Here is a 22,473-nt window from a genome sequence, read left to right as displayed (position 1 = left end):
TTCTGTATGTTCTCATATAGTGCATACAGAACAAAAACAAAACTGAAAGTATTATAAAATCCTGAAAACCAACAACAAGAAACATGGGAAATTCGGTACCGAGATGAGACGTTAACGCAATGCAAATTTTTCTTTAAAAATGCAACAAGTAAACCAAACCATAAAAGAGCTAAGAACGTGTCGGATGGTAAAATTGGTATCGTTTGACCCAATTCTGTTCAAGAGGGCATTAAAGTAAACAGATTTATAACAAGGATTCAAAGACATTTCATAAAAATGTTATGATTTTTTTTCAGTTTTTGGTACAAATGACTTAAAACAAATTGTTACACAAACAATTTTCAAAATCTCAAGAGAAAAACTAGGCAGTGCATTTTATGCGAATCCATTTCATACTGAATCGTAAATTCTCGAGGGGCTGAACAAAAATATAACCCAATAATAATAAAATATAACCCAATAATATTCCCAATACTAGTGATTCCAAAAACGAAATCACCTGCTTCCAGTTATTTTATAATTTTCGATCTGTTGCAATTATCTGTAATTATCTAGGTGTTATGTTGTAACCTTATACATAAATGTAAATAGCTATGAAAATGAGCATTGCGTAATTCTTCATTACCCTACTTAATTTACATTAATTGTTCAATTGTTAATATGACATTATTGCTTGTGATTTTACGATACCAAAAAAAAATATATATATATATATATATATATATATATATATATATATATATATATATATATATATATATATATATATATATATATATATATATATATATATATATATATATATATATATATATATATAGAGAGAGAGAGAGAGAGAGAGAGAGAGAGAGAGGGGGGGGGGGGGCTCTTTTTCAAACGTCCTTGCGTGTCTTTTGAATATCTATATGTTGACGCTCATTAATTGGCTTAGGATGTTGAAGAACTTGTACTACACATTAACTTTTCTTTGTCTTTACCACTCTATCTTTTGTTTTCATTTTAGTTTTCGTTTTTGTTTTTGAATATTTCTTTTTAGACCTTGTCTACTTAAACTTTATGTAATAAGATAGTTTATAAAGATCGTTTTAATAACATGGCGTTTTTATACATTTCATATGAAAAAGGAAGATACGAAAAGGAACCGTGGGAAAAAGAAAATATAGTTATTGGATGTAACAGTAATTTATTCGTATTCCGAACTATGGCAAATTTAGCTAAAAGCATGGCAGTCTTTAATCATATTAGTTGTTATCCATGCCACAGATCTAAGAATCTATAGATAAAGTATCAACATCGAATTTAAAACTTACTTGACGCTTCATATCACTGGCTCTGCTATAGTCTAAATCTACTTTGGAATACGGAGCGTGGTATGAGGTAGGGTATCTCAACATAGCATTGCAGTCGATATTGTCGTGCATTGTATGCAATGAGTTTGTATTATCAAATGACGATGGATAACGTAACGCTGTTACCGATGATATAGGACGTTCGTAGGGATAAGATGAAGTAGTGGAAGAAGGCAAATTAGTTAACGAGCGAGTGATGGCGGGATTGGAAAGAAACTGATGCTGCGATAGTAAATTTTTTGTGTGAGATAACACACTGTGGGGATTTGATAAAAAGGAGATGGCATTCGAGGCGGCATTTATCGTATTATTGCTATAGATGGGTTTTGAGAGAAGGTAATCTGTTGACGGTCTGCAACCGGTGTTACAAAAGGAGCTATGCTGTGAAAATTGTAGTTGCTGCGGTACTGGTATACTGTTTTGCTGATTAACATGAGGCAGATGATGTTGCAGATGATGGTTATAATACGACAGATTAGAATTGCTGGCTACCGCGTTAGGCAAGTGTGAAATACTGGAGGTGTTTGGATACCCACAGTGTAAGCCTGTGGTAGTCCCAGCTGAAGTAGCCGTAGAAGCGCCCATTCGCTCGAAAGGGAGCGATGGAGATGGATCAAGTACACCGCAAATGGTGGTAGAGGAAGATGTTGGTGCTGAAGCTAATAATGATTGTGTAAAGTGTGTAGTTGCATGACACATTGGCATATTACTACCGCTATCGCCTGAGGCCGTTGTGCCTAGCGAACGCATATTTAATATGTTAGAAGAGCGGGATAACGATTTTGTGGTTTCATTTAGCAAGTTGGTCAGATTGGCTGATTGTGTATAAAGATTAGCCGCATTCTCGGACAAATTGCAGTAATCAATCATGGAGGACAACGGAACACCGCCACTAATGCTGTAGCGGCGAGCCGGCAATCGTCCGGAGCGCACGTCCAACAGTTTAGATGCTGGAGCGATGTTGTGGTAGTTTGAATTGTATACCGACGTTGGCTGGGCTGGATAAAAACTGGTACGCATTAAATCAGCTGTAGTAGTGGTGCAGTTGGTGATATCAAACATCTGAAAATATGGTCATATGAAAAAGAAAGGAGAGAGAAGACAACACTGGATGTTGGTTTGTTTTCGTTTAACGGATGTTGGTATTTTGTTAACATTGATTTGTTAATTAGTTAGAGGATTTGTTTCATCCGCATTAACTTAACATCGCGTTAATATATCTAGACCCGGGCTATAACTACGTTTCCTGTTTTGGTTAAATGATGCAAAACTTAGATACCACAAGTTTCACAGTATACAGATACTGCGAAGGAATTTGGATATATTTAATGTCATGAAATGGACAGTCAAAAAATTTATTTATGTAATGCAACAGAAATGATAAACATCTAATAATCGTTTGCATTGTCATCTTGCTGTAGAGAGAGTTATAATATTTTTCCTTATCGTTTGCTATTGATGTATGGTTCACTAGAACGAATTAAGAGCGTACTACAAAGGTTGAATAAAAGAAAGAGTTACTCGGTGAATTATAATTTTGTATTTCACATTGATACACATTCAATGTAATTTTAATGCTTGCATGATCTCTATCTTGCTCTATTATATATGAACCAATCAGTTCTTTTTATCAAGCTGTTAGAGATTTGATTATATTTTTTAATTTCCGCACAGTAAATGCAAATATTTTATTTGTTGCATGTAAAATTTATTAATTATGCCATGCTCTATGCTATCGTACTTTGAGTAAGCTCTACTTATAATTATCGCATATGTACAATTTACTGTTTTTATATTAACATATAACATTGAGGACGTATGTTTGACTTTACGCTTCGTCAACAAATGCAGTGGTTTTGACGAAAGAATTATTTTTTATGATCATCGTCATCATCCGCTAACATATTTGCTTACATTTCATTGTATTGTTATATCCTTACATTAAATGGCTTCTCATTGTTCAATTATTAATACATATTAGTTTAGTTTTTGCATATGTTTTACAGTTTTAGCTACTACCAAATATGTATGCAGTTGCTAGTTTAGTAACATGATTTGGTATTGTTTTGTTTTGTATATTTATTGCTAGTAGTGCTACTTTTTCTTCTTTTTGAATCGTGCACTCTTGTATGCTTGCTTTTTTTTAATGTTCGCTATTGTCTTTGAACAAGATGCCTTCTCGAAACAGCAGAGCCAGCGAACGACAGCATACGATCATAGTAGAAAACAACCCTCACTCTTACGCATACATACACCCACACAAAAATTGGCTGGCATATACATGAACGATTGAGTACTACTGTTTGAGATAAGTACTCTTTCTCTGATGTTTTTTTTATTTTATTTTAAGTGTGTTAAAAACAACAGAAAAACAAAGACAACGTAATCATGGTTCAATGAAGAAATGAGTGAAAATTTCATAGAATATTTCCAAATGATGTGAGTATAGTTTTGATGATAGTACAAATTCCTATCGCATTTATCACCCCTCAAAAGCAAACAAACCAAATAAATATTTTTTTATTTTATTTTCATAAATATAAATAAATATTACTCACACTAAAAACATATAGCTTCTTTTAAAAAAATCGTATTTCGAAAAACAACTTCGATAGCGCAGAAAGATTCAGATCAGAATAAAGGCAAATGAGATTAAAATTAATTTAAGAAAAACACTTTTTTTTTACTTTTGTTTATTAATTTAAAAAATGTATTCAATCAAGATGTAAGATTATAAGGTAAATTGATAGAAGAGAAAGAGAAAAGACGAGAACGAGAGGGAGATAGATAGGAAGAGATAATGCGATTGATTGGAAAAGAGCGAAGGAATAATAAACAGAAATAATAAAATAATACAGACACAAAATATTTAAAGTTAAAAATGAGATATAATTAGTCGAAAAAAAAAGAGAGAGAGATCGAAACAAATAGCTTATCCCACGTGTGTGGGTGTATGATCGCTAGCATAGTTGCTAATGCGCACGGTTGTTTTAACAAATAAGTTTTTTTTTATAATTCTTTCGCCAAACAACAAGTACGTAAGCATGAAAAGCGAAATGTAGGAAAGTAATATAAGAAATAATATGTGAATGGTAGTAAAAAAAACTTAAACTGTTGTTGATTCAAATATGGAGACAATGTACTCTTAAAAAGTATAGTGACAAAAAATGTGACATTAAATAAAATATGTAGAGAAGAAATTGCGTATTGTTTCATGCATGATAAATGATTTATTCATAAAACCACATTTGCAGCGAGCACATTTTGTAGCAAATAATCTGATGTGCCGCACAAGAGTTTTGATATTGTTTAGTTCTAACATTAAACGAAATAATGCAAACACTCACCTGTTTCTGAGCAAGAGCTTGCATTTGTTGAAACATTTGTCGCTCTTCTTCTTTACCTGAAAATGATATAAATCCTCATCAGTAAGCTCTATCTGTCGTATAATCCGGCACTTGGCACCATTCGAACACGACATCGAACATGATTTTTTTGGGATTGGACATGTTTGATATATTGGTTGTCAAATTGAATATGTCGATTTCCATACATTTTTCATGTCTGATTGGTGCTAGCGCGCCGCCTGATTCGACATCTATGTACAGTTTTCTTTGCACACGAGATAATGATTTCATTAGCTATCATACGCACCCATTCCTTTACTTTGAAGCATTTCCAATAACTTTTTTATGCTTTCATCCCTTGCTTGAAGCGTTTGTTTTTGGGTTTCTATTCGCAGTTCCAGTTCCTGAAGATTAAGAAGAATAATAGATATAATTTGAATTTTAAAAATCGAAATTATGTAGTTTTAAGTCGTGTGTAGCAGAATTGTGTCTTGTTTTCTTCTTGTTCTAGTTCTTCTTATTATTATTTGGCACAACAATCGTAGTCGGGTTAGGCATGCATGTACCACTAGTGGTCTTGGCTATCAAAGACTCATTGATCACCTATAACAGGATAGACAGTACTACGTAAAGGGAAACGGTCTTGTCAGCACTTGAACCCATGATGAGCATGTTGTTAAGTCGTACGAGTTGACGATTGTATCACGAGAACATAACTATATGGACAGTCGTTTTTCACGGTTCGCGGAAAATCCGGAGAAGATAAATAAAAACAGTGAATCTATGAATTGTGCAAAATACTATTTCACATCTTTGTAATTTTTTTTTTAATTAAGATTATGACATATTACAAAGTACAACGAACTTAGGGTCACACCATGACTATATGGACACTTCGAATAATATGTTTTTATACTAACGAATGCATTTGAAAATCATCCAAAAATACAAACAACATATTTTAGAAATGTTTTATAGAAACTAGTTAATTTGGCCAGCTAAAGTGTAACGGGGCAGATCAAATAAATTTTAAAGATCCCCTTTCCTCTTAAAAGAACGCTTAAAATAATGGCCTCGAAACCCAATTATTATGAGATACTTATAATGATCCCTTAAGAGACCTAAAACCAAAACCAAAGCCGAGCTGGCCCTGACACCAATATATTACATATTCTGGTTCAACTACTACACATAACCTAATGCCGGTCCCCATGCAGTGGCGGATTTAACGGTGCGTGGACTGAGCGGCCGCGGGGGCCCCGTCAATGAAAGGGGCCCCGTGTATGGTAATTCCAGCATATGGAATAATGTGTACAGTAGTCAGCAAGAGCATCTGTACTAGTTAGGGGCCCCATGGATGAAGGGACTCATAAACTATAGGGGCCCAGTAGTGGGATTTATGCAATGCAACAATATGCACCCCTCCCCCCCACTCGACAGCAATCGGGGGGCCTCCACTCCTTTCAACCCCCAACACCCTAAATTCGCCACTGTCCCCATGAAACCATACCAGGCCTGTAACCAACCAAACGGCCAAAGCATGGACTCCGTTCGCCCAAATCCGTTCGTCGCTCACTTAAAAACCTCGCGGTTTTTTTCCATACAAACGTAAAGAAACAGATTGAATGAATCTGTGAATGAAAATCATCAGATGTGAGCGCCGTCACACTCTCATATTATTATTTTTATTATTATTTATTCCGAAAGTTATCCAGCTGGCATAAGCTTACATAACATACTTATTTCTCATTGGTCTCATTGTACAGTCGTCAACTCGTACGACTTAACAACATGCCCGTCATGGGTTCAAGCCCCAACTAGACCGTGCCGCTATACGTGGGACTGACTATCCTGCTATGGGGGGGGGGGGGGGTAATCCAAGAGTCACTGAAAGCCAACCCCACAAGTGGTACAGGTAGGCCTTGAGCGACAACGGTTGTTGAGCCAAAAGAAGAAGAAGAAGAAGAAGAACATACTTATTTCTATAATAAATGCTAAAGAACAGTGCTAACAAAAACGCATCGAAAAACATAAGAAGTTTAACTGTCAATCAACCAAATAAAAATAAATAAAAAAACAACATAAACTGTGGATGCGTCATACTAAGCTATGTAAAAAGGTCCGTAAATTGTTTAAGTTTAAGTTCAAGTCGACTTTGTTTGCTAGCGAGTTATAGGCACTTATAATTTTTAATAAAGGATCGTTAGATCCAAAATTAGACGATCTGAATTCTATGTTGAATAATGTCCTGGTTCTTAACATTCTACTGGGAGCCTCAAAGTTCAATTTACTCAGAATTGACGGGGCGTTCTAGTCCAAATAACAGGCACCTTGTACGGTAAGAGGGACAAACAGAATTACGAGATCACGGGAGACGATAAAACAATGAACGAGTAAGCTTGCGTTGAACCTATTTTAGCCTATCTATTAAATATTGCTGTGTCGGAGTCCAAATAATACTAGCAAATTCTAAGGTAGGATGGACAATTGCACAATATAGAGCTTTTATACTGAATGGATCTTTGAAGTCTTTCGCAATACGCAAAATGAATTCTAACAAACGGAAGGCTTTTGAAAGTATTGCTTCATATTGGTTCTGTAACGTTAGTCTGCTATCTAAATGAACGCCTAAATCGCGAATCACATTTTTACGCGGCACTGATCTATCATCAATTTTATAATCGTAAACAATGGGAGTTCTTTTTCTAGTGTAGGATATAACAGAGCATTTAGATATGTTGAGACCATGAGTTAAATCGAGTTAAACATTTTTGAAGAGTTGAACAATCGGTTTGATCTGATACCGGTAGGAACATTCTCAGATCATCTGCATAAAACAATTTTTCGCTATCTGGTATAACGTAAATAACATCGCTCATGAAAATGTTAAAAAGAATAGTTCCGAGAATACTGCCTTGAGGGACCCCGGACGTGTTGGTGAATGGTGCAGATAGAGAGGAGGAAATATTCACTGTTATATGCCTATCACTTAAATAACAGGAGAGCCAATGAACTAGCACCCCATTTACTCCGTAGCTTGATAGTTTTGAAATTAGCATTGAGTGATTTACGGAGTCAAAGGCAACACTGAAGTCGGTGTAGATTACGTCTACCTGTTTACCGTTGTCCATTGCAGGATAGCAGGTGCTCCATTAAGAGAGAAGGTTAGTTTCAATTGAGCGGTTGGGTAGAAAGCCGTGCTGATCGTTCAAAATTATATTTTCAAAACCACTTGATAAGTGTTTCGAAATGGTGATCTCGAAAATTTAGCTCACTGCACATAACTGCACTGCAATACCAAGGTAATTACATATGTCATTTCTATTTTCATTTTTGTAAACCGGTAACATGAATGAAGATTTCCAGGCTTGAGGGAATCATTTCTGCTGAAAAGACTTGTTGAACAATGTGGTCAAGACAGGAGTTAAAGCATCTCTGCAGCGTTTGAAAATCGCACTGGGTAAAGCGTCAGGCCCAGAAGCGAATGAAAGCTTCAACTCGTTGATAGCCGAAGCAATGTCAGCTTCAGAAAGAACAGGAAGAGGAATGTCGGCAGCATCAGGTATATGGTTGGACGTAACAGCATTAGTGACTGGTGGCGAGTTAATCACGTATGTTGAATCAACATTGTTGATGAAAAGTAATCAGCAAATGCTTGACAGATTTCAACATTACCGGTGTACGATCTTCCATTCAGAAGCATCATTGATGGAAGTCTGTTACTATCTCGTTTTTGTCGAGCAAAACTAAAACATGTTCTTAGATCTATTTTAAATCGGTTTTCTTTTTTTTTTTACGTAGTTGGCGTAGGCTCGGCGATTAAATGTCTGGTACAGACCGGCAGCTTGAATACATATTTTTCTATTGACCTCGTTCTTATGTTGACGGAACATTTTATGGAATCTTTTTTTCTGTTTTCTCAGGTCTTTTAACCGTGAGTTAGACCAGGGTGGCTTGATTGGGGTCCGATAACGAGGGACAAACTGATCGTAAAAGCTTGTGATTGTCTTTTTAAACAACAAATTTAACCAACAATTTTGGTTGTGATCCGGGTCTCTGGTGATATGGCTCCAGTCAACGTTGGTAAGGGCCGATGAGAGACCTATAAAATTCGTTTTTCGAAAGTTCCGACTCTGGATATTTGATGTATGTCGTAGTGTTGTAGTGTCCCACTGAGCAAAGCGACGGAAGAAATCAAGGCGTTCGGAGAATTTTATCATGCCATCTTTTTCCCTCCTACGGCAAATTTGTCAAGCAGCTCGTCGAGCTTCCCGTCCCTGGCTTCGCCTCATAACCCTCGCCTAAACACGCTGTCGAAGGTTTGGATGTGTTGGTGCGTCAGACGGCCAATCGTTGTCAGCCGTCGTCCGTGCTTTTTCCCTCCATAGCGCTATCTCTTTCTCCCGTATGGTTAATGGTCATGAGTTGCTGTGGCGCTTAAAAAGCCGTTAACAAACATTGCGATGATGAAGTTTAATTTTCACAAATCAAACCAAAAAAGCGCAATGAGTTCAAACGCTGTCAAGTAAAAATGACTAAGGAATCGCTAGCTCACGCTGGAGGGTTTGCTGTGCAATGCGCAGAACCCTAATCCGCATTAACACATTCAACCCGGCGCTGATTTTCATCAACATTCTGTTCCGCCGGCTTCAAGAACGCAAGCTGATTGTGAAACCAGTATACTGGAAAGTTCACTGGCACCGCCCTGGGGCCTGCCATCGAACTGAACGTGTTAAGCATAACTTTGTTACCATAAGCTTTTGCTTTCGTATGATGTAGATTACACAGATATGCTGAGCCGTCTGCGCAAGGGTGTGAGTGTGCGTGTGTGTGCAAAACTGTCGCGGAATGTATGCTCTTCTGGAATATTATGATCCATCGGAAAGAAAGGAATTCATGAAAGGCTGAAAGACGAGTTGAAGCCCCTGTAAATGGTAACTGATGACCGGGGGAGGGGGTACTGGCACACAGCTGTTGGGAGATTTAACAGCATATCTAAATTGCCAGCGGAGGGAGGGAGGGGGGAGGGGGCTTAGGCCATGGGACCTTTACGATCATCGGTCACAGGCCCTACAATTATTGCCGGCATGAGGGGGAAGGGGGGGCAAATGGTTCTCCCGCCGCAGGGCCCCAACGACCATCTTTCCGCGGGCCCTTGTCGCTAATACTCTGTCCACTTGTAAACATACGGCATACTACATACTAGAGATCTTCGGCGACCGCCTAGTCCGTCTACCGTTAGATCCGCCGCTGGTTCATGACGGTTTTTTTTTGTTGAGGAGGTGCATCCTTCCTCCTGCCTGCTGCGTATGCACCGGACAGGAGACAGTGTGGCAGTATGCAAGTTGCACGCTGGATAGGAGCGGTCCCGCAGCACCGCCGTCATTCCTCACATCTGCATGCTCGTCGTGGGTTCTAACCGCGTATGAACCGTCCGCCGTAGCAAGGGCTGTCTATCCGGCTACGTGTACGTCTGAAGTCCTGAAAAGGCAACATGATCGCGTAGGCCGTAATGACAAGAATAATAATAAGAAAAAGAACTTTGAAGCGCCATCCGTACCGGGAAAGAGTTTGTTATGACTTTGTTGCTGCCGGGTATACAGCCGTGGCGCGACAAATGCACGTAATACACTTGAACAAAGGACATGAACCTACCGAGCCTTACCCATTCCAAGGCAGTGCCGGTCGCACGGCGTCACGATACCGACAAGTCAACAAGTCGCGAGATTCTGGACGGACAGGTGCAGCACCATACGCGCACCGTAATAAACTAATCCAGAATCCTCTTTTGTATGAGTTCAATTCAAGTTTTGATTCCACTTGCGTCCGCTAGCTTTGTGCTACATATCACATGCACGATTGCTTCGATCGTGTGTCTTTTGAATACCCCCAACAGCAGAACCGATCGCAAAGATCGTGGTGCCAATCCGATAGTTGTGTTGTCTCTCAGGTAGCGAAATCGAAAATGCATGGACTTTGTAGCCGCAGCGGATGAAAATGTACGCATCAGAATCAAATAGTTTTGGGGTTTCCACACGCACGCACACACACACAAACACACACAAACACACACACGCACGCACGCGAGCACACACGTAAGCACGCACACATGCACGCACGCACACACACATGCACGCACGCACACACACACACACACACGCACACATGCACGTACGCGTGTACGCGGGCAGGCACCCGCGAAAGCGCAAACGCAAGCACCCACGCGCCCACGAAAGCGCGAACGCAAGCACGCACTCCCCCCCCCCCCACCACCAGACCACCCCCCCCCCTCCCCGCATGATCGATTACGGCTACCGTATCGGTAGAACGGCTGGTTCAGCTTTCTTGTATCGCATCCTCATCCAAAGCGCCGGGCGGGGTGGGGGAGCGCGACATGATAGAGTTAACGGTCACTTTCCCCGCGCTGTGTGTGTGTGTGTCGCGACCCGAAAACTCGAGACAGATTTTTGCACATTTAAAAAAAGTTATTTTATTTCCATTATACACTGTGCTACATGATGCTTAGAAGGTCGTGGAAGCATCAAACATGTTCAAATTAAAAAAAATATTAGATTAGTGTTAGACGTTCTCTTACGCTTGTTTTAAATAGGCTTCTTCACCCTCAATTGCCACGGGCATCGAATGGTCTCATCAGCAGCGGCACGAAATAAAATAAACCATCAATACACCGATAACACTTTGAATCCCAATCCAGCTTCTCTCACAGCGTCTCAAGGTCACACACAAATTAATAAATGCTAACACCCGCATGTTAACATGCTAAATAACAATACACAACCGCAATGCACATACATGAATCAACGCATACACCGCAACAGCCAATCAGCTGGCGGCGGAAGGCACGGGCAGAAGCGCAAGTAAGGCAAGGCAGGGTGAGGGAGGGAGAAGAAGCGGACGAGAAAATGGTCGCCAATAATCTTAAATTTTTGACCGTTTTTTTGCTCCACCGCCATAAATAGTTCGTCCATTTCGCCAACAGATGGCGCTAACCCTGCGCAGGCCTGCGCAGGAATCGCTGAAGTCCCGCGCGGGAGACCAGTCAAAATCTGCGCTGGCCAGCGCAGGCTTTGATACATTTCCTGCGCAGGAAACTGCTCTAATTTGCGCAGTGGGTGCTTTGTGGCTAGAATAATCTAGACTGAAAATTGCAGTCTAGTTTTTTTTTGTGGTTTTGTATGGAGTTTTTACATGATTTCAGCCTCCAACTGTCAAACTCCATACAAAAAACTAACTAGAATCGTGAAGGCCCCCAATGATAAAGCGAGGTGAAAAGATGGGGCAGAGGAGAATGAGGGTAGAAAGAGAACGTGGGTGTGAACTATTTTTCGGCCATTATCATTTTTGCGCCAACCAGAGCTTTTTTGTCAGAAAGGATAAACATATATAGCACGCTCTCTCGAATTACCGTAAACGCTTCAATCGATCAAAAGCTTCGATCGATTCTTCGGATTTCTCCAGATTGACAGGTTCGTTCCGTTCCTCAATTTTCGGAAATTTCGGGTATAATAAACCCACTTTGACTTTTCCCATCACTTGTATTAAGCTGTCAGTGACTTATTGAATACACATAGCAGGATAATCACTGCTATGTATTGAGGACTCGGTCCATACCGGTCTTAACCCCACAAAGGGCATGTAGTTAAGTCTTGCGTGTTGAGGATTTCCACGGATCCAGCCATTCCTCGCGATTCCCACGCAATTCCTGGTGTACATTTGCAGTACGCCAGTACTTTTCATTGGACAGCTCCATGCACAATTTGTGATAACATAGTGTGATAACTCGGACATTTCTACACCTTGTATAGATACTTTATAATTTTTCGATATGAATTCACTATACGCAAACGTTCCATCCTTTCTAGTACGGTACGTTCCATACAAAAACGTAAATTGGATTATTGATGTGCCATTTCTGGATTTTCCTCTTTATTTCAAATGCTGTGCACATATTTTAGACCTTGGCCTAATTTTTTTTTCAGGAGGTACGGTCCGAAACGGCCGTATTGTTGACCTAATTAGAAATTCTAGTTGAGTGTTTCGGAGGGTACCAACAGCTCCAGAACCGGCTCCAGAATAACAGCTCTCGGAGCGCCTCTGACTTTTGTACGGAGCCGGCTCCGCACCAACAGCTCCAAAGCAACGGTTCCAAACAAACTGTTAAATGCAGACGGCATCGTACGATAGCGTAAAAAACGAATCTATCTTCTCGGGAGTGTGGATGCTAACACCCGATGAGATTGTATTATGGACGTCCGTGACTTGCATCTTTTAGAGTTTATTTAATCTGCTATTTAACGACCGATATAGCCGTCCAACTCCTCAAATGAAAGGATGTGCGACTGTGAACAGTATATACATTAGTGCTGTCGATTAAGATACTGATTCCGGACACTACAGCTCGAGTTATTCAATCGAGTTTCACTTATGTAAGTATTTTAGTCAAAGTTTTTGAGTAAACTTCTTCTTCTATTTGGCATAAACGTCCTACGCGGACATGACGGCCTATAGAGGTTTTCGGAACTTTATTCAATACCACGCAGCCGAATAGTCAGTCCTTGCTACGGGAAATCGGTCAGGGTTGAACCCACAACGGGCATGTTGTTAAGTCGTACGAGTTGACGACTGTATCAGCCCCTTAACTTAACCCTTTGACAGACAATTATTTAAAAATGCACAAACCCATAATTAAATAAAAAATTAATAAAAAAAGAGTTTATTTAGGCAAAAAGTTAATAAAAGAGTGGGTGCCTAGAGCTGGGCGGAGCTTTCTCCGACTTTGCAGTCGTTTTGCCCATTACTATTCCACATATACCAAACAAAACATCAATAGAATTTATCGCTTTAGAAAAATTACTCCCATCGGATGTTAAAGATTGGTTTTCATGATGTGCATGGACATTTATCGCATTAATTTATAAAACAATCATTATGAGCACATAACTATCGGTGAGTAGTATTGTGCAGTGCAGCTAATAGGAATGATGTCTCCGATCTAACTGCTAGAATAGCTTCCACGTAACCAAGACCAGATTCCACATAACCTTTCGATGTAATGTATGAGTTATTCTGCGTAGCCAGTATGATAACATGAGTGATATCAATAGATGTATAATGTCTTCTGTGGTAATCGTGGCTTTGATGATACGGCACGTCCGCGTACGACGTCGTCAGGATAAAACCTTTTCCATCTCCTAAGGCGTTACGATTGAAACGGTTTTAATAGGATATGTAGGCTTTCTTAACATGTTCCATGAAATCACATATTCTCTTCCTATAACATGATTATGCAATTTTCTGTAGATTTAAACATTTAACTGGAGCTTTTTTTATCTTCTTTTCTAGCTCGTCCTGAGGTACAGTCGTCATCTTGGAAAAATGACTATCCGGCTGCTTGGTATTGAATAAGTCTCAAAAGCCTGTATAGGTCGGCAAGTCCGCGTAAGACGTTACGCCAAATTTTTCTAACTGTGTGTTTAGAATTACAAAAGTGTTTGGTTTTTGCTTTTAGTAACCCAAGTAGTAGAGCCGAAGTTATTGAGAGATTTTTGAGAGTGAGTTGTTGAGTTGTTCTTGTTGAGAGTGCCAAAGCGAGGCCCTGTCTTCTCTCTCTAGATTTTGGACGGCAAAACGCCGAGCGTGGAGAGGTGTGTGAGTGTGACAAAAAATGATGGTTGAAAAACGCGAGGAGCGGGGTCTGAAGTCTTTCGTTCATCACACACACATGCATAGGAGATATACAGCGAAATGAACTCTTTGACATACGAAATATATATTTGATGAACAATTCTCAACAGAAGCAACTCACGATTTAGTTTCTACCTCATACAAAATTGTGAATGTCTTACTCATATGTATGTAATTTAGGAACATTACTTTTTTAATGGTGAGCCATCAATCAAGACAGTTGGTGACCAGTTATGCAGTATATATTAAAAAAAAAAAAACAAAATCACTCAGCCGACAGGAATTAAAAACGCAAAAAAAAATAATTTTGGAAAAGGCCCAACTTTCGATAAACTACTAAAGTATGGGTACTAAAGATAGAACATTATATTTCTGCAAAACGTTTTGAAATCAGATGAAATCAGATGTCAGCACGAACACGTGTTACTTTTGATAGAATGTTACAAACGATCTCAAGCTTTCCATCAGGCATCTTACCAAGACTAATGTAATTAGATGAACTACAGGTGGGCTCATAATTCTGATTTTCTATGGAGATTGCCAGGAAGGAAATAACGGGTACTAAGGACTTGTATGACACCTTGCACTCCTCTGTGAAATAACGATCTGAACTGGACTGAACGACCTGTTGTAATTTATGGATTTATAGACAGCATCAAAAGTAAGAATTCGCCACTTTCATTCCAGCTCAAAAATATTGATAATCAAAGTGACACCAACAACAAATTAAAAATTTATTGCTCTTTATTGATACTAACGCGACAGTCATGGAAAGTTTTTGAACATTATTTTTGTGTGCTGAATCTTGTTCGTTGTCATAAAATTATGCAAATATTGGAATATCAGAAATTCACACCTGAAAAAATTCCTCAGGACTTTAACTGTTTATTGAATAAATATTTAGTAATAATAATAACAATCGTTGGTTTAGACATTGCCACATAACGTGTAGATATGTTATATTCAAGGATTAAAAGGAAAACAAAGGATAAATAAGAGGGTTTATTTAGGTTGAACAATGATTTTAAACAATTACTTGCCCTTATCTGGAATGGATTAAAATTTTCTCAGTGAATCATCAGTGTATCATCATCGCAGCTGATTATCTATGTAGCAGAAGCCAACCAAGGGATCGAGCAGGTAGAATAGATACGAGATGTATAGCGACCTCACTGTCGTGCAGCGTATAAAGCTCGCCAGGCTCAGGTGGGCTGGCCATGTTGTACGCATGGAAACGGACGACCCAGCCCGTAAAGTTTTTTTAGGCCGTACACAAAGACAGAGGAGGCGTGATAGGCCCAAATTGAGGTGGCAAGATGGCGTGGAGGCGTCCGCCATTAAGGCCGGGATAAGCGCAAAGCGGTTGTAGCGCCGGATAAGTAAGTAAGTAATCATCGGTGTATCAGTATTCACATCATTATATCTTGTTGAAAGAAAAGGGAAAGGGAAGAGGAAGAAGAGGGTGTAGGTGTTAAAGGAGCATAAAAAATCATACCCTGAACTAGAAACTACCTATGTGGCAAATTTGGCTCAAATCAACGGTGTTTATATCTTTTTTATCACCTCAAACTCATAAATCATCATATGGATCTTTAACAAATTCTAGTTATAATTTTCACAACGCCACAACCAAGCGATACATAGCTGGATGCAAAACTACATAGCTGTTTTGAAAACTTCTCTTGCAGTATTCCCCTACATGCAAGAACACCTTGCCGGCATATACGAGTCGTCAACTCATACAAATAACAACATGCCTGTCATGGATCAAGCCCCGAATGGACCGTCCTCCATACGTAGGACTGACTATCCTGCTATGAGTAATTGATACAGGGTTGCTCTAGCCAGCTCAACATCGGAGGCGAACACATCGATCCCGTAAAATAAATTTCAACAAAGGAAACTCGAACGATCTGTCATTGGTTACTCGGTATACAATCGACATTCATTTGCCAACGTTGAATAGTATATACTATGAATAGTGTAGTTAAACTGATCTATTAGAGAAGTGACTATTTTTTAGTTAAATTACAAATAAAAATAATTCAAATACCTTATTAGAACTGTTTTTAATCAGGAAAATTGGTTTTATATTTTTCAAATTACATAATATGTTTGGTGATTAGCTTAGGTTAACATTTTAAAAATAATACATACTAAGTTAAACAACAACCAACTATTTTTATCAAGCTAATGTGAATAATCTGAATAGAAATGGCAGTGCTCAATTAAGGGTTTAAGTCGCCCGAAAATGTATTTACGGCGACCGATAACGCTTTGGCGATAACGGATTGGCTAGGAAACCCTGAATTGAGCTGACTATTGGAAGAAGCAACATATCAGAGTTGCATAGTAGGCTTGTTATATCTTATTCAATGTTCATTCTGATTCAATAAATCTTAAACACTACACATACTTTCAATAGGTTATGGGCCCAGTGCAACGCGAATTAAATTGAATTAGAATCAGTGGAGTTCATCGTTTCATTTTTTTTTTTTCGGAGTTTCATAAGTGCTTGGTTGGTCGAAAAAGGTTGAACCCCGTCGCAAGAAAAAAAATGGCGGACGACAAGATTGAGAAACTTAACGACCAGAATTTTGAAATATGGAAGTTCAAAATGGAGCTGAAGTTGACCAAGGAGAAGCTGATGAAAACCGTGAAAGAACCGAAGCCAACGGAAGAAAAAGAGATGGCGGCCTGGTCTGAAAAAGACGGAGAGGCGCGTCATATGATCGGTTTGGCCGTGGAAAACGATCAATTGGTCCACATTTGCCGGAAAAATACCGCGAAGGAAATGTGGGATACTCTCATGAGCATCCACGAAGTAGAATCTATGAATACGATGATGACGGTAATGCGAAAGATGTGTTCTTTGAAGCTGCCAGAAGACGGCAATCTTCCAGAGCATCTTAAGCAGTTGACGGCGATGCACAATCGTTTGGAAGTGGCAGATGAGGGCTTAAAGCCTCGACAGTTTGTGGCTGTAATGCTTTCAAGTCTTCCTATGTCCTACGGAACACTCATCAACGTCATCGAAAGCTACCCGAAGGATCAAGTCACGGTGGATTTTGTAAAGAATAAATTGCGCGACGAGTGGCGTCGCAGGCAAGAATGTTACGATTTTCAAAGTGGCCCGAGTGATGAATAGGCGTTGAAAATTGGAACCAGCATCAAGGTTTTGCCAAAGATGAAGAAACGTCGCGTTTGTCATTTTTGTCAAGAAGAGGGACATTTTATTCGAGATTGTCCACTGATGACTGACGTTCGAAAAGATTTTTGTATGAAAAACAACCGGAGAGGTGCCAGAGCCAACTTAGTTAAAGAAGTTCACCCTAAAAAGGAGATGTGTTTGAACGTCACATCAGCATGTGAAGGAAACTGGTGGTATCTGGATTCTGGTGCGACGTCACACATGACAAACAATGAATTTTTTTTGAAAAACAAAAATTCGTCCAGAAAACCGGAGATTTGCTTAGCTGATGGGATACAGACAATGGTGATCGAGTGAAGGTTACGCTTAACGATGTTATGATTGTTCCATCACTTGCTGGAAATTTGCTCTCGGTGAGTAAGATTTGTGACCTTGGATTCAACATTTTATTCGATAGAAACGGTTTCAAAATTATGCGAACAATGATTTGAACAAGAAACAATGATTTTAGGCGAGCGACATAGTGGACTCTATCGGCTGAAAAATTACGTAGAAAAAGTACTACTTACAAAATCGAAACACCTGGAATTGTGTGAACATCTGTGGCACCGTCGTTTAGGCCATAGAGATCCCGAAGCCATCTCTGCGATTGTTCGAAAAGAACTTGGCTATGGACTACAAATCAAGAGGTGCGATGTTCAGCGTGTCTGCGGAGTGTGTTGCGTAGGAAAGATGAGTCGCTTATCGTTCCCGGAAGAATCTTCAAGTAAGTCGCATACAGTTGGTGATTTGATTCATTCTGATATTGGAGGCCCTATGGAAGTTACTACACCGGGAGGTAACCGATATTTTATGACGATGTTAGATGATTTTAGTGGATATACTGTTATCTATCTGTTGAAGGCAAAGTCAGGGGCTGAGTATAAAATACATGAGTATTTTAACTTAGTAAAAAATCAGTTTGGGCACTATCCAAGAATTCTACACACGGATGGAGGAGGAGAATATTCTGGAGCAAAATTGAAGAAGTTTTTAGCGGAGAGCGGGACTATTCATCAAAAGACAGCTCCTTATTCACCTCAACAGAACGGAAAAGCGGAACGAAAGAATCGATATGTTGTGGAAATGGTTAGGTGCATGCTTGCTGAGTCTGGTCTCGGAAAGCAGTATTGGGGGGAAGCAATAACGGCTGCAAACTATTTGCAGAATCGGCTGCCATCATCATCAATTGAGAAGACACCGTATGAATTTTGGCATAATAAGAAACCATAATATAGTCATATCAGAATTTTTGGTTCGGAAGCATACGTACATGTACCCAAAGAGAAGCGTTTTAAACTTGATGTGAAGGCGAAGAAAATGGTTTTCGTTGGATATGCTGAAGAACGAAAAGCCTATCGTTTTTTGGATTGTAAAACTAATCAGATAGTGATTAGTAGAGATGCCAAATTTATAGAAATACCCGAAACGGATTTGGAGAGAAACTACACTGAATCGATTGAACCAACTATCGAAATGGTGCAACTACCATCGTCGAGGACCACACTGATGAAAAACTACGAAAGTATTGAAACACAAACCGAAGCAGTGGCTGAGATTGAAGATCATGAAACCACCATCACACAGGAACTCGAAACAATGATACATGATGAAACATTGGATGAACTGGACGATACGGTTTATGAAAACGCGTCCGAGGGTGAACAGTCATTTCAAGAACTTCAATTAAACGAAATTCCTCGACGATCATTGCGATCTAATAAGGGTGTTCCTCCCAAGCGGTTGATTGAGTAAGCTTTAATCGCCAAAGAGGAGGAGAAGGAACCTAGAAACATACAGGAGGCGCTAAACTATGAGGACAATTTTGAATGGAAGAAAGCCATGACCGATGAGCTGAAATCTCATGCAACAAATGGTACATGGGATTTGGTGAATCTACCCGCAGGCCGTAAACCAGTTGGTTGTAAATGGGTTTACAAACGGAAGCGAAACGCAGCTGGCAATATTTTGAAATACAAAGCGCGGCTGGTGGCACAGGGATTTAGTCAAAAATATGGGGAAGATTATGATGAAGTTTTTGCCCCCGTTACGAAGCAGACAACCCTGAGGACTTTATTGGCCATTGCTAGCATGAAAAAGCTGATTCTGAAGCACTTCGATGTGAAGACTGCATACCTGTATGGTAATCTCGAAGAGGAGATATATATGAAACAACCTGTTGGATATGAGAAGAAAGGAGCAGAAAAGCTAGTATGCAGACTTAGGAGGAGCATTTACGGGCTGAAGCAGTCCGCCCGGTGTTGGAATCATCGATTACATGACGTTCTTGTTGGAATGCAATTTGTGCAAAGTAGTGCGGATCACTGCTTATACACTAAAGATGTTAGCGGCGATCGAATCTACATCTTAGTGTACGTAGATGATATTTTAGTCGGAAGTAAGAAAGAAGCTCATATAGGGGAAATTTATTATTATTTGAAAAAGGAATTTGAAATGACGGATCTAGGAGACCTGAACTATTTTTTAGGTCTAGAAGTGCATTAACAGAATGGAAATTATAGTATTTCACTAGAGAGTTACATCGAACGAGTTGCTGAACGTTTTGGACTCCGTGACGCGAAAATTGCAAAGTCATCCATGGAAGAAGCATTCGCAAAGATGGAAACCGAGAGTGTCCTACTGCAAGATTCGTCTACGTACAGAAGTCTAGTCGGAGCACTTTTGTATATCGCAGTGTGTGCTAGACCGGACATAGCGGTGAGTACATCACTACTTGGATGTCGTGTGGCCTCACCAACAGAGGCAGATTGGACAGCTGCAAAACGTGTAGTACGTTATTTGAAAGGGACGAAACATTGGCGATTACACTATGACGACAAGGCAACAGGTTTAGTTGTATATTCAGATGCTGACTGGGCTGGAGATCTGAAGACCCGAAAATCGACGTCTGGAATGTTATTCTTGCTGGCAGGAGGAGCTATTTCCTGGGCTAGCCGATTACAAACATGCGTCACATTATCGTCAATGGAAGCAGAATTCGTGGCGTTGAGCGAAGCGAGCCAGGAAATCGTTTGGTTACGTCGTCTGTTGGAAGATCTTGGTGAAGCTCCACGACAACCTATCATAGTGATGGAAGACAACCAAAGTTGTATAAAATTCATAGGGTCAGAGCGTATAAATCGACGTTCGAAGCATATTCATACAAAGGAATGCTTTGTGAGTGAATTATGCAACAATGGAATAATTAAACTGGAATATTGCCCTACAGAAGATATGTTAGCTGACATGCTAACCAAGCCGCTTGGAGCAATCAAGATAGTCAAACTATCATTACAATTGGGTTTAAAATCCTAATTATCTGATTACGTTGAGGAGGAGTATTGGAAGAACCAACATATCAGAGTTGCATAGTAGGCTTGTTATATCTTATTTAATGTTCATTCTGATTCAATAAATCTTAAACACTACACATACTTTCAATACTGACTAGGTCAACACTGGGTGGGATCGCCAGTGGAAGTCGTCAAAATAAACGACGGTAAAAAAGACGACATCTGCTCGATTGCAATGTTTCATCGTCAAATTAACAATCGTAGTAGGCTAAGAGTCGTTTGTTTTCCAGTTAAATTGAGGTGTGTCTAGTGTGCATTTATCTAGTTGTCTAGTCTAGTTGCATGTATTTATGAATGTGTTCTCATGGGTTGGCATATTTTAAACGAACAACATGTCCGTCATGGGTTCAAGCCCTGAATGGACCGTGGCTCCAAACGTAGTTCTTTTCTCATACGGACTATCCTGTAATGGTTAAAAAAACATGTCGTTGAAAAACAAGCCTGGTGGTACAGTTCACGGTTTCGCATTTTCCTTTGCCAATTTGTTATCCCAACCTTAATGGCGGACGCCTCCACGCCATCTTACCTGAACAATTTGGGCCTACCACGCCCACTCTGTCCTTGTGGGCGGCCTAAAAAGACTTTACGGACTGGGTCGTCCATTTCCAAATGTACAACATGGCCAGCCCACCGGAGCCTGGCGAGCTAGATACGCTGCACGACAGTGAGGTCGCCGTACATCTCGCATAGCTCGTCGTTATAACGGGTCCTCCATTATCCTTCTACACAAGAATCTTCCAAGAATCCTTCTGAGCATCTTCCTCTCGAACGCGGCTAAGAGGGTTTCATCAGATTTGAGCAGTGCCCATAACCCAGAGGCCTAAGTGAGTACCGGTACTATATAGGTACTATATATTGCCAGAACCTGTTGCGAGGTTGTTCGAGATGAAATGCTATTTCAGACTGTAGAATGAATGGTTGGCAGCCAGCATCCTATCTCACAACTCATCTATGCTATTGTCGGAACTGACCCTTAAACTGACATAGGTGAATTGTGAGACGACTTCAAAAGTTCGTTCGCCTATCTGTAAGTCGCGCCTACGTAGGTTGTGATTGTTTATTGGTAGGGTCACTGATGTTGCCACCATCAGTTTGGGTTTTGTCTCGTTTATCTGCAATCCGAGAATATCTGCTGCCTGCTCGATTCCTTGATAGCCTTCTGCTACGTAGGAGAGCCAGTGGCGGGTCAAGCCTCTCCGAGGCCCTAGGCGTTATGGTAGACGGGGCCCCTTCACCAAATCCATCGCAGCCTGTAAGAATTTGTTCCATAGTTTTCTGGAACAGCTCTGGTGCACAGTTTATCCCAAACATAAGTCTACTGTAACGGAACAACCCTCTACATGTGATGAACGTAGTAATCCCCCGAGATTGTTTTGAGATTTCTACCTGGTGGAAAGCATTTTTAATTTCCAAACGGGAAAATACTTTTGGCTTAGCCATATGTGGTAAGAAGTCCTCAAATGTAGGTAGTGGATGATTTTCTCTCTCAACCGCCTCGTTAGCGCGCCGCATATCTACGCATATGCAAA

At 40.0% G+C, this 22,473-nt stretch overlaps 1 protein-coding gene across 9 annotated transcripts in view; it reads right to left on the bottom strand.

The window, feature by feature from the left end:
- The window catches only part of LOC121600804 (plectin), a 94,680-nt gene that overhangs the window by 32,879 nt on the left and 39,328 nt on the right, over nt 1-22,473 (bottom strand). For 8 of the 9 annotated variants that reach the window (XR_006005875.1, XR_006005874.1, XM_041929559.1 and 5 more), the window contains 2 exons: nt 5,004-5,100; nt 4,697-4,752 (listed from right to left, as the gene is read on the bottom strand). Coding sequence is in view for 7 of the 9 variants with exons in the window: in XM_041929559.1 (XP_041785493.1) it covers nt 4,697-4,752; nt 5,004-5,100 (153 nt within the window). In the remaining 2 variants the exon portion in view is untranslated. Of the gene's footprint in view, nt 1-1,604; nt 2,412-4,696; nt 4,753-5,003; nt 5,101-22,473 lie in introns of all 9 variants that reach the window. The other variant, XM_041929566.1, reaches the window with a different exon arrangement.

This window comes from Anopheles merus, unplaced genomic scaffold (assembly GCF_017562075.2).
Source record: "Anopheles merus strain MAF unplaced genomic scaffold, AmerM5.1 LNR4000007, whole genome shotgun sequence".
Taxonomy (NCBI): domain Eukaryota; kingdom Metazoa; phylum Arthropoda; class Insecta; order Diptera; family Culicidae; genus Anopheles; species Anopheles merus.
The sequence above is the reverse complement of the archived record's forward strand: the minus strand, read 5'-3'. Positions and strand labels throughout refer to the sequence as shown.